General features: G+C 37.6%; 1 protein-coding gene across 2 annotated transcripts in view; it reads left to right on the top strand.

The window, feature by feature from the left end:
• Positions 1-13,450, top strand: part of Stacl (SH3 and cysteine-rich domain-containing protein) — a 708,284-nt gene that overhangs the window by 671,692 nt on the left and 23,142 nt on the right. For both annotated transcript variants that reach the window (XR_016549521.1, XM_090405477.1), the window contains exon 18: positions 5,549-5,600. Coding sequence is in view for 1 of the 2 variants with exons in the window: in XM_090405477.1 (XP_090261603.1) it covers positions 5,549-5,600 (52 nt within the window). In the remaining variant the exon portion in view is untranslated. The remainder of the gene's footprint in view (positions 1-5,548; positions 5,601-13,450) is intronic.

Here is a 13,450-nt window from a genome sequence, read left to right as displayed (position 1 = left end):
ATCTGTGGTAGGATGGTTACAGATGAAGAAGAGTTATTCTTTCATTTATTTAGAAGAGTTATTCTTTCATATTCATTCTTTCTTTTACTTGCAGCATATCAATAGAATTCTTGTGGGTTGTCTTGAGCATGCAGAGCCAGTTTCTTTTCATACTTAGACTTTGCTTTCCGTAAAACAGTTGGGACTATTCTAGCCTGCTACTTATAACATTCATAATGGACGTCATCCTTATGCACATGGTATTCCTTCCACATCATCCTTTTCTTACGAATCCCTTGCTTTATACGATTACACATTCATTTGACTCCTACCCTATTTATTCTTCGAACTCTCGGGACACATTCTTATCATTTAAGTATTGTTTAAATGTTTCCAGTGCAATGTCGATATTCTTCCCATCCAACACCCGATCCCATTCCACCAAACTCAGGATACTCCTCAATTGGTCATAATTTCCTGCTTGGCAGTTCAGCATGTAACCTTTTCTAAATAGAACATTCATAAACTTAGTCACTTCCCAAGTGATTACCACATTATCAATGTCATCAACCAGAGGCAGAATAGTTACGTCTTTAACTGAAACGCCCTCTGACAGTATAATCAAATCTAGCACTCTTTGACCTCGAGTTACTTCTGTCACATACTTCTTGAGGAAGTTTTCCTGCATCAGCTCAGTAAATGCATTTCATTCTTCTCATGAGATTCTACTGTTACCCAATCAACATTTGGATAATTGAAGTCTCCCATAATGATTACTCTTTTTGTGCTCGTCTTTTCTGTTTGGTAATGCATTTCTTCATTACTAGCAACCGATGTAACACCTCACTATGTAATTGATCTTGTTAGATTCCACTTTATTGGGATGTTGCTTCAGACCAGGGAATATAGATTGTAATTAGCAGGAAATGTTTAGGCAAATTAGTTTGGCAAATGCAAAGTGGGTGATCATTATGGGAGACTTCAACTATAGTGATATAAACTGGGCAGAGGAGATGCCATGCAATAAAAAGGGACCAAATTTTCGGATTTCTTGGGGGACATCTGTCTTAGATAGTAACTGTCTTTTGTATTGGGTTATTGCATCAGAGGATCTGATTTTCACTGAGATGGCATACTTGTCTCCCTTTGGTGAGTGACTATGTAGTCCTGGCTTGGAGGATGTATAGGCACGAGGAGGTATCAAAACAAAAGAACATTATGTGGAATTATAAGGTAGGTGACTATCACAGAGTTAGAAACCACCTTGCTGCAGTACAATGGATGAAAGAATTTGAAGATAGAGGGATTACAATAGAGTAACAAGAGCAGTGAATGAGAGTAAAGCATACACTGTCATTTTTTTTTTTTGAATTTTTGAAAGGCATTTGACATGGTGCTACATGACAAGCTGATTTGTAAACTGCAACATGTGGGTTTGGCTATCAGGTTAGAGGATTGAATTGATTGACTTTCTGGTAGATATCAGAGAGTTGTATATGTGGGAGCAGAAATGTTATAAGTGGAGTTCCACAGTGTTCAGAACCCTGTGGAACTCCACTTATAACATTTCTTATAACATTGAACCATTGCTGTTCAATCTTTGTCAATGATGTTGTCACAGAACAGCAGGGAGATGTTCAGTTTTTTTGCAGACGATGTGAAGCTTTGGAGGGTTATTAGTAGTAGTGCTGATGTTTTGGCTCTTCAGGAGAATTTGAATAGGCTGAAAAGGTGGATAAACAAATAAGGAAATCCATTTAATGCAACTAAATGTAAGATTTTAAAATTTAGAATTCACAGATAGAATGTTTCATTCTCACTTGGTGAGTTTCTGCTGAAAGAAATGGAGGAAGCAAGTTATTATGGATAGAGATTTGAAGTTCTGAGGACTCCATTTTAATGGGGAACCCATCCATGAGAAGTTGGTCTGCCTATAATATCCTGGATGGACAAGAAGGAACTTGTTCACATTTATCTTGGAAAGCTATGGATTATATTCCTTGAGAAACACATAAGATAGGAAACTCTTCCATAGGGTAGCAGTGGAAGAGATGAATGAGGAGGAGGAGGAGAAATTTTTGCTGTGAGTTTGAAGATATGCTGTGAGGGAGTGTTAGTTAATTACTGCATGCATTTGAACTTATTTGACAGAGTGGTGGTATTATTGATGCTGAGACATATTGCAAAAGTTGTGAAGACATCTCAACGAATTGTGGCAATGTTGAGGAGAACATTGACGACAAGAGATAAAATGGTGGTCTCATTTGATAAAACTTTGATCAGACCACATCTGGATTTCTGTGCTCAGATCTGGTCACCAGGACTTGAAAGGGATAAGTAACCTTGGAGAAGATGCAGAGATTGTTAAGAAAAATCATATCGAAACTGTACAATGTTGATTATGAGGATAGATAAAGTGAGGGCATGCAGACTGCAGAGTTTGGATCGAAGGCAATGGAGGGGGGGGGGATATGATCGAGACATTGAAGTTGTTGAAGGATTATTATTGTATTAACACTGAGGAGATTTTTCATATGGTAAAACAAGGGAAAGCAGCAAGGACAAGTAGCCATTCCTGGAAGTTGCAAAAGGGAGTGGTAAGTAAGTTTTTTTCATGGAATGTTTTGCTGAAAGGGTGTTGAATGTGCACACTATGGATAAGACAAACAGATCTCTTACCCAATCTAAAGATGATACATCAAGTGAGGGAAAATATTTTTCATATTTTTGCTGAGCGATATTAAACTTTGTAAAATCATCTGTAAGATTTTTATCCAGTCCGCACTTACAGTGTAAGTGCAACATATGCTATAATTGTTGCACAACTGGAGGAACAGTGATGCATATTTATAATAACAGGTATAATAAATATATACTATACCAATATAATCATAAATTTTATTTACTGTTAACAGTTCCTTTCAATACTGTTATGAACACTATGACTCCTCATACACTTGTAGGTAAAATGTGCAAAAAATCTTCTTTTACATCAATTTTTATTCCTTTATATCAAAATTTTGGGGCACGCCAGTGTGCTGCAAGATTGAAAATTGCTGGCATTGATTAATAACACAAAATGGACACTGATTCACTGAACATGGCTGCCTTTGTAGGAAACAGTGATAGTTCTTATGTACTGCAATAATGAAACCACATACAGTATATGTGTAAATGCAGATAATGAAATCGCATATTACAAGAGCTATCTGTATTATGTTATCAGTGTGAATATCCAGAGGCCTATGGCCAATTCATTGAAGCCGTTCGGATATGCTCCTGAGAAACCATTCCAAGAATTTGTAGAATTAACTTTCCAAGGATTAACTCCCGAGATAACTGCTCAACTGATAGAATACTGCAACTTATTTGAAAGAGATCCGTTTAGTGATGAAACTATAGCAAGTGGACAACAGGTTGTTACATCCATATCTGAAGCAAAACAGGAACAATAGCTAAAGTTAATGAATGAAATAAATATGGGAAGGAGTAGCTGAAAAGCCTGGAGGCTACTCAGATGCCTCAGCAATGACCCAAACAAATCTTCGACACATTCCGATGTCTTGGCAAATCAAATAGCACACCAACTTCTTAAAAGTCGCAAACCTATAAATCCAACTTGAATACAAAAGACAGGACTTCAGAGGGAATATGGAAAAGGAAACAAATATTTTCTCCAAACCTTTTACAATGGAAGAACTTAATAAGGCAATTAACATTTGTAAGAATGGAAAAGCAGCAGGCCTGGATGAAGTTTGTATTGAGCAAATCAAGGAATTTGGTCCTGCAACCAAAGACTGGATACTGAATTTATTCAACAATTGTATTGATACCTTCAAAATACCCAAAATTTGGAGAAGAAGAGTTATTGCAGTTCTCAAACCAGGGAAAGATGCAAGTGATCCCAAAAATTATAGACCTATTTCTCTCTCTCTCTCTCTTGTGTCATCTATATAAGATTCTTGAGCGAATGATCCTCGAAAAACTAACAAGGATGATTGACATCACACAGTTCTTCAACTAACACAATATATTGAGGATGGTTTCGAGAACTGGAAAATAACAGAGGTAGTTTTTATATACTTAACTGCTGCTTGTCATATGGTAAACCACTGCATTTTGTTAAGTAAACTGTACAAAATGACGAAAAATTATAAGGTAACTCAATTAATTAGATGCCTTCTTCAGAATCAAAGATATTTTGTTGAATTTCAAGGACAATGTAGTCGTTGGAGGAATCAGAAGAACGGCCTCCCTCAAGGCAGTGTTCTCACCCTGATGCTTTTTAACATCTATACAAATGACCAGCCTCTCCCCAAAGATACAAAAAGTTTTATCTACGCTAATGATCGTGCCATTGCCACTCAGGCAGATCATTTTAAGAGTGTAGAACAAAAGATCTCTTACGCACTGATTGAACTTAGCCATTACTATAGTGAAAACCAGTTGAAACCTAATCCCCTAAAAACCCAACTCTGTGCCTTCCATTTAAAGAATAAACAGGCAATAAGGAAACTACAAATAATTTGGGAGAGCACTCACTTAGATCATTCTCCAACACCTAAATACTTAACTTTAGACCGTGCTCTCACTTATGAACGACATTGTATAAATACAAAACATAAAGTAACTGCAAGGAATAGTATTCTCGGAAACTATCTGGCACTACTGGGGAACGCAAGCTCAAACAATAAGAACCACTGCCTTAACTCTATGTTACTTGGCTGCAGAATATGCATGCCATGTATGGTATAGATCTTGCCATGAACAGGTGGATGTTGTCTTAAATGAGACATGTAGACTCATTACTAGTTGTTTGAGACAGACATCTTGTGAAAAAAATATTGTTTAGCTGGTATAGCACCTCCAGATATTAGACACGAGATGGTTGCTAGAAATGAGAGGCTGAAGCCATCTGTGTCTACAGACCATCGCCTATTTGAATATCGACCTGCCCATCAACGGTTAAATCCAGAAAAAGCTTTCTTCATACCACCGAAAGCCTTACTGAACCACTCCAAAAATCAAGACTAGCTTCATGGAAGACAAGAAACAGTAACCTTACAGATTAGGTTGTATCATCTGAAAGTCTTCCACCAGGCCACAGAGAAAACTGGACTACCTGAAAAGCTTTAAATAGGCCTGCAATGCTGCATTGGAAGATGATCCAAGGATAATGTAAAAAAGTGGGAACTGACATGTGAATCATCCCTATGTGAATGTGGGGAGGAGCAAACTATGGCTCACCTTTTGAACTGTAGGTTATGTTCCTTTAGTTGTATTGTACAATGGACGATTTGATTAATGCGACACCTAACGCTTGTGATCTGGCCAAATTCTGGGCAGCAAAATTTGATGGACCTTCTAGTGTACTTATGATGTAAATTGTTTAGTTTTTTCTTTTCTTTTTAATTCCAATATATAATCAGTTATTTTTTGTAAATTTATGTGTATATGAATTATGTTGCTTCTGACACGAATAAATAAAAAAGTGTGAATATATTTAAAATCTATAATATGTATTGATATCTATATTTATTATACTTAGATAATATTTTCTCTGTTCCAGAGCTGGCTACACAATCACTGTCATAGATACTAGTGATCCAGACTGGTGGCAAGTAAGTCCATTTTCATAGTTATTAGTTTTCTTGAAATTTAAAAACCTGTTGACTTGTATGCTAATGATATTGAAAAAGGTTTGAATGGTGGTATACAATTTTTTTGCAGACAGACAATGCAAAGCCGAGAAATATTATGCGAATAGAACAGATATAGCTTTGCAAGAGAACTTGAATAAACTGGGTGAATGGGCAAATGAGCGGGATTACCATTTTAATGCTGCAGAGTGTAAGGTTTTAAAATTTAGGAAGCAGAGATGGGATGCATTTGTACAGTTAGTGCAGATGTTTTGCTGGAGGTGAAGGTGGACTAGGACCTAAACTTTTGGACAGTTCAGAGGACAATGACAAGTAATGATGTTATTGGTCCATCATATAATGATCTGATCAGGCTGTAATGTATTGTTGTGAACAGATTTGGTCACTTTTTTTAAAGGATGAACAGATACTAGAAATGATTCAGAGACAATTGACTAAGGTGGTTTCTGACCTTTGGAACTCAATATGAAGACAGACTGAGGAAATGCAATTTGCAGAGTCTATTGGACAGGAAAAGGAGGGGTATGATTTTTTTTTTAATGTAGCTTCCACCCATAAAAGTTTTTATTTAAACCTATAGTATATTAGTACTGTGAGTGAGCTAAGGATTATATTTTTTATATAATTTTGGAGTTTTTTTTAATTTATTTTTGTCATAGTCTGGAAACCCTGCTTGAAAGACCCAACAGGGAACCACTACATTGAAGGCCAGAAGTGGCTTTTTCAAGCCACTTCTGGCCTTCAATAAGTGGGGTAGTGGTCTCACACCAGGAGATGAACTTCATCTCCAACATAATTTGTGAGAGAAGTAGGATACAGAAATGGGTTGATAACAGCAGTATTCTCTGTGGTTATCAGCATGGGTTTGTTAAGAGGAGATCATGTGTCACTAACTTATGTACTATAACATTGTGACAAATGTCTTGGACAAGTGAGATGCATATACAGTGGTGTACTTAGATTTTGCAACATTAAAGCTGTTAAATAAATTGAAACAGATGGCATTGGATAACAGACTTCTGAGTTGAATGAATGACTGACTGTCAGATAGGTATCAGAAAGTTCTGTTTGGGGTGCAGTGTCCCGAAAGAGGAAATTCACTAGTGGTGTGCTGCAAGAATCAGTTTTGGGACCATTGCTGTTCGATTTCTAAATCAATGATATTGAGATGAGGTTAACTAGTGATATGCAGCTGTTTTCAGATTATGCAAAATTGGGAAGAGCAATGCAGTCAAGCAGTTGTTATGGCCTTACAGGAGGACTTGAATTGATTGCATGAATGGGCAGGTAAGTGGAACTATCAGTTCAGTGTGTTGCAAAGTGTAAGGTTTTGAAATTTGGTAAGCAGCAGTGGGATGCAAGGTATACACTTGATGGGGAAACTTTAAAAGAGAGAGAGCAGATGAGAGATCTGAGAGTGGTGGTGGAGGACAAGGGGCCACATTGCACAAGTTGTGAAGACATCACATCGGATAATGGCAATGATGCAGAGAACCCCTAACATGCAGAAACAAAGATGTTATGACACAAAGATGTTATGGTATGAGCCTTGATCAGGTCTCATATGGATTATTCTACACAGATTTGGCTGCCAGATTTTCATGGCAATTATGATGTGTTAGAAAGGGTCCAGAGAAGATTCACAAAGGTGATCAGTGGTCCTTGGAATGTGGAGTACGAGGACAGATTGAGAGAATGTAAATTGCAAAGCCTCATGAATGTGAGGAGGAGAGGGGGGGGGGGGGGAGTATGATTGAGATAAATAAGCTAGTCAGGGGTTGTTATCAGGTTGACATGGTAAAGATTTTTCATAGAATAGGAGACTGGAGTAGAACAAGAGGCCATTCCTGAAAACTGTGTAAGGAGGATGTGAACAGGAGGTTTTTTACATGGAAAGTGGTTGGTGAGTGGAATGCATTACCTGAGTATGTTGTAAAGGTAGACACATTGAATCAGTTTAAGGCAGGTTGGATGAGCATTGTGTGTGATAGTGAGGATTTTGGTGATGCTTATCCAATATGTTGTTTTATATAATGTGTATGCGATAATCCATATGCAGCGTATCAAAGCATTATACAGTATGATGGAACAATAACATCATTTGTCATTATCCTCTGTACTGTCCAAAATTTTCGGCCCTTGTCCCCCATCACCATGAAATCCCTTCTTCACATTCACTAAGACACACCCCACCAACTGTACAGTTGCATCTCATCTTTGCTTCCTAAATTTTAAAATCTTACACTTTTTGTAGTATTGGCCTGGTTATCCCACTCATTTGCTCATTTAGGTTCTCTTGCAAAGCTACATCTGTTCTATTCTGCATAGGTCTTACCACCTTTGCATTATCTGCAAACAACTTCATATCATGATTCAAACCTTTACTTGTATCATTAACATATAAGTTAAACAGCATTGGTCCCAAAACAGACTCTTGGGGCACATCAGTTGTGACTGTACTCTTCTGACATATCACTCCCTCATACACGACATGTTTTATACCTCTCATACAACCAATCTCCAATCCATTGCACTAATCTACTATCCAGCTCCATTCTTTTTTGGTTTAATTATCAACTTATCATGTGATAATCTATGAAAGCCTTTGCAAAAATACAAATATACTACTACATATGCATATTCCTTGTCTAATGCACTTTTCACCTTGTTATAATAAGTGGATTGTTAAAACATGATCTTTCAATAGCAAAAAAACTCAAAAACACTCATGATATCTATCAAAGAGAATGCTACTATTATCAGCCTAATTCAGAGACTTGGTCCTCACTTACCTTTCTAATACTTTGACCACATCTCCAGACATGCACACACACATTGTCCTATGATTCAGAGGATAACCTTAGGTGGTAACCTCACTTATAAAGCAGAACAACTTTGCTCTCCTTTAGAACTTTACCCAATCTAAGACTCATATTTTAGTGGTATACTTCAATGCTGTTGTTAACTCCTTGAAACAGTCCCTCAAAATATGATGTGATATATCAAGATCTACAGCCTTCCCAATGCACTCAAGTTCTGTAATGCCACATTCCCAAGGATGAAATATCTTTGTGAATTGCTCAGTTATATCTTCTGCAGTGGTTATCATTCCAATTTTCACCAACCAGTATCATTCTTTCTCTTTCTGACTATGTATTGAAAGAATTCCCTCAGATTTTTTTTTTTTCCCCTCATTAGCCAAATGCTGCCCTTATTCTACTTTGGATACCCAAAGAACAAGTGATAAAGCAAGTCACCTTTATTACTTGTTCTTTGTTTTCCTCATGCAACTGATTATTACATTCATCTTGTACTGCCTTCTTATTCCAGATGTATGCTTCACCTCTTCATTCATCTCTTTCACATCTATTATTTAACCTTCTGACCTTGGAATACATTTAGACATTGTCTGTCAGACAGTTACTGAGAAGGCCTGAGCACCATTGATTTTCTTTCCATCCAATTCTTCATCCCATGATATAGTTGCAAGCTCTCTATTTCTCTCTCTCCCCTGAGTTTTTCTCCTGAGAACGGTAATAAGGAAATGTATAGACAAATTAGCCTAGATACTTACTTATTATAAATAATCCACTTACAATGTGACAAATGCATCCACAGTAGTATGTTTCGATTTTGCAAAAGCCTTGAAAGGATTGCCACATGATCAGCTGATAGTTAAACTGGAATAGGTGGAGTTGATACTAGGTTATTGCACTGGATTGGAGATTGGCTGTCTAACAGGTATTATCAAGGCTCAACAAATATGCTTGCCTGTGTCAACTAACTGCAGGCTGAGCAAAACATATTTTTTGTTTATTAAAAAAGAATCTTTTAACTCATTCCGTGATGAGTCTTTTGACTCTGTGGAGGTTTCATAATAATAACTTTAAAAAATACAGATGCAAGGCCATTGATCAGTTTATAGAACTCCTACTGCCTTATTGATACATATCATTTAAAAAACAGGGATCTTGAGTGAGTACATTTCTTACATTGCAAGGTAGGATTTTGAATAATTTGCCGAGCTTTGGATATTAGCAAGTGTTTATTCACGGGAAGGGGGTAATATCCCACAAGAGGAAAGTCACCAGTGTGTGTAAGGGGCTGTGTTTGGGACTATGGCTGCTTAGCTTGTGTTTATTAATGATATTAAGAAAGGTTTGAATGGTGATATACAGTTGTTTGCTAATGATGCAAAGTTAGAAAGACCTGTGAGGAGTTGAGCAGATGTTGTGGATTTGTGAGGACCTGAATAGACTGAGTAAATGAGGAAGAAAATGGGGTTACTAGTTCAATGTTGTAATAGTGTAGATAAGGGATCTGAGTGTGGTGATGGACAATGATCTAAAATTTTGAGGATGGCACAATGGAGTATAGCAATGTTTCAGAGGACGTGTAAGAATGTTATGGTTCCACATAAGGCTTGGATCAGGCTGCATATGGATTACTGGGCACAGATTTGGTTATCTTGTTTTTTTCAGAAGAATGAAGAAATATTGGAAAGGGTTCAGAGATGATTGACTAAGGTAGTTTCTGGTCTCTGGAATGTCAAGTATGAAAACAGATTGAAGGAATGCAATTTATGGATTCTAGGTGGGACTGGATGGTATTTCGCCACGGGTTTTGAGAGAATGTGCTAGGGAATTGACAGTACCTTTAACGTGGCTTTTCAATGAAAGTCTGGCTTTGGCAAAGGTGCCCAGGGATGGAAGGAAAGTAATGCATAAGGGTGGTAACAGACTGGAAGTGTCTAATTATAGGCCAGTCTGTGTGTCATCAGTAGTTGTTAAGATCTTGGAGAAAGTAGTGAGGGACCGTATACAGCATTGGGCAGATGAGGGTAATGTTATCTGTGAGAATCAACATGGATTTGTGAAAGGACGCTCTTGTTTTAGCAATATGCTAGCCTTTTATAATAAAGTTACAAGAACATTAGATGAGGGAAAGGCATATACTGCAATTTTCTTAGACTTGGCGAAGGCATTTGACAGGGTGCCACATGATAAGATGATATTTAAGTTGCAGCACATGGGTCTGGATGTCAGATTGGTCAACGGGATTCAGGATTGGCTGTCTGATAGGTATCAGAGAGTTGTGTATGGTGGAGCAGTTTCCAGGAGGCAGAGGGTTACAAGTGGGGTCCCACAGGGCTCAGTACTAGGACCTATATTGTTTAACCTTTATATCAATGACATAGCCAGTGGATTGCAGGGGGATATTCAGTTGTTTGCAGATGATGCGAAGCTGGGAAGGATTATTAGTAATAGTGCAGATGTGGTAGCCCTTCAAGAGGATTTAAATAGCTATATAGATGGGCAAGTGAATGGGGGTGTCAGTTTAATGCAGCAAAATGTAAGGTCTTGAGGTTTGGGAAACATCGATGGGATGCTGCATACTCTATGGGAGGAGTTATACTGGAGGAAGTAGGGGAGACAAGAGATCTGGGGTTGATGATTGATAGAAACCTGAAGTTTAGGGGACATATTGCAAAGGTGGTGAAGGTAACACAGAGGATTGCTGCTATTATGAGAAGGACACTGACCTGCAGAGATAAGAGGGTTATCATTCTGTTGTATAAGTCTCTGATCAGACCACACTTGGACTATTGTTCTCAGATTTGGTCCCCAGGATTTGAAGGGGATAAATTAACTGTGGAAAGGATACAAAGACGGATGACAAAGATGGTTTCAGGACTGTACAAGGATAGTTATGAGGATCGGCTGAGAGAATGTGGACTGCAGAGTTTGGTGGATAGAAGAAGGAGAGGTGATATGATTGAGACTTTTAAACTGTTGAGAGGTGGTTACAGGGTTGACACTGGGGAGTTCTTTCGCTTGGTTGATCAGCGGGAAGGAGTGATGACAAGAGGCCATCCCTGGAAGTTACAAAAGGAAACTGTGAGCAAGAGGGTGAGGAGTGGTTTCTTTGTGTGGAGGGTGGTTGAGCCGTGGAATGCATTGCCTGATGGAGTGGTGGGAGCGAGAACGGTCAGTGAGTTTAAAGAATGGTATGATAGACTTTGTGTTTCTCAGGGGGGGGACCTCCCCTCGATGAGTCTTGACAGACTTTATGTCTTAGGAAGGACCTCCCTCGAAGAGTCTTTTGACTCCTTGGAAGCCTGAATAATAATAATAATAATAGTGGATAGGAGGGAAGGGGGGGGAAAATGATTGAGACATACTGTATAAGTTGATAAGGGGATTATTAAAAATTAATATGGATAAGAATTTTCATACAATGGGGGAGTCAGACAGGGAGAGAACAAGAAAGCTGGAAAGAAGGTGAGGTGAGGCATACATTTTTTTGCATGGAGAGTGATAGGTGATTGGAAGGTATTGCCTAGAGTGTGGAAATGGTGAATGCATTTAAGGCATGGTATGATAAGCTATGTGTATGTGTGTAACAGTGTAACTGCCCACAGTGAATCATTTTGACTTCATGAAAACCAGATGATGATGAATATAATATAATATTTTTTTTATTCTGTTTAAAACTAAATGGTGATAACTTGTATATTTGTAGTTTAAACTAGTGTTAAGATATCACATCAGTAGTAATATCATTTGTTAAAACATTACGTATTTGTTGTGCATTCTCTCTCTCTGTGGGAATTTACACACATCTTTGTTTGAACATGATATTAGTAATGACATGTTCATATCCTCAACTCCAGCTGGTAATTACTGTTATTATTAACTTTGCCCTTTTCCACAAAGCATTTCTAGATTTCTGGTAGTTATTTCCTACTCTGCTATTTGGGTCTCCATGAACAACCAGCTTTTCCTTATATCAGTGCCCTCTCTACTCAAAAAATCTCTCCACCTTTTCCTTAGTAGAACCTTGTGTGGATCATAAGCAAAAAAAATTAAGTCTCATTGCACAGTCCCATTTTGAAATCTGTCCACATAATTTCACTTGAGATTGTCAGCCATTTAAAGTATTTTTGTGTTTATTGTTACTCCTTCCTTCCCCGATTATTATTGTTCAAATATAGCATTTTGTAGTTATTATTTAGCAGCATATCATCTTTTTAATTCTTGTTTGTTTCAGTAAACCAGTTATATCAATATAATACTTTTCTAATTCATGTATGAGTTCCACATTGTTTTCAGAGCTTCTCACACTATTTTTGCTATTATCGTTAGTTGCTCGTAGGTTGAGTGATTTTATTCTAGTATCTTTATCACTGTCATTAAACAAGATTTTCACCAATTTGTAAAAATTTAAGGTAGTGTCCCAACTGGTGTGAAATTCCATCATATATCATCGTTTTTATTAGAGAATACATTTATGATTCATTTAGTATGAAGGACACTGAACAAATGCATTAACAGGGTACACCACAAAAAGGTAAGGATTGGCATAGGGGCAAGGGCTCTGATTAGTTCTCCACATTCCTTGTGGAATACGTTGAGGTCCTCTCAGTTATATCTAGCATTGAACCGTAAGTGACCCTAAATTTAAAAAAATGTAAATACTGTTTTGTCTCATCTCATATTTTGTTTGGTCAAATAAGTATTTAGGAAGAAGTGGAGAAAATTATTTAACAAAATATGAAAAAAATAGGAAAAGGCTTGTAGCAACACCCCACTAAATATCCTGTCTTGCCCACCTCTACCTCACACCATATGCTTTCAAAACCATTAGTGTCACTGTCTTCCAAAGCCTCTACTCTTACAGGACTTTAAGTCATCACTTATCATAAGCAGTACTGCACCAATGCATTTTCCCTTCCTATCCTGCCAAAAAATGTTGTACCCTGCCACTTCTATTCCTGTTATTATATCATCTTCTGTCAACCACGTCTCAGA

Source organism: Typopeltis vanoorti, chromosome 15 (genome assembly GCF_054136105.1).
Source record: "Typopeltis vanoorti isolate ZY-2024b chromosome 15, IOZ_Tvanoo_1.0, whole genome shotgun sequence".
NCBI lineage: Eukaryota > Metazoa > Arthropoda > Arachnida > Uropygi > Thelyphonidae > Typopeltis > Typopeltis vanoorti.
This window is presented reverse-complemented; position numbering and strand designations above follow the sequence as displayed.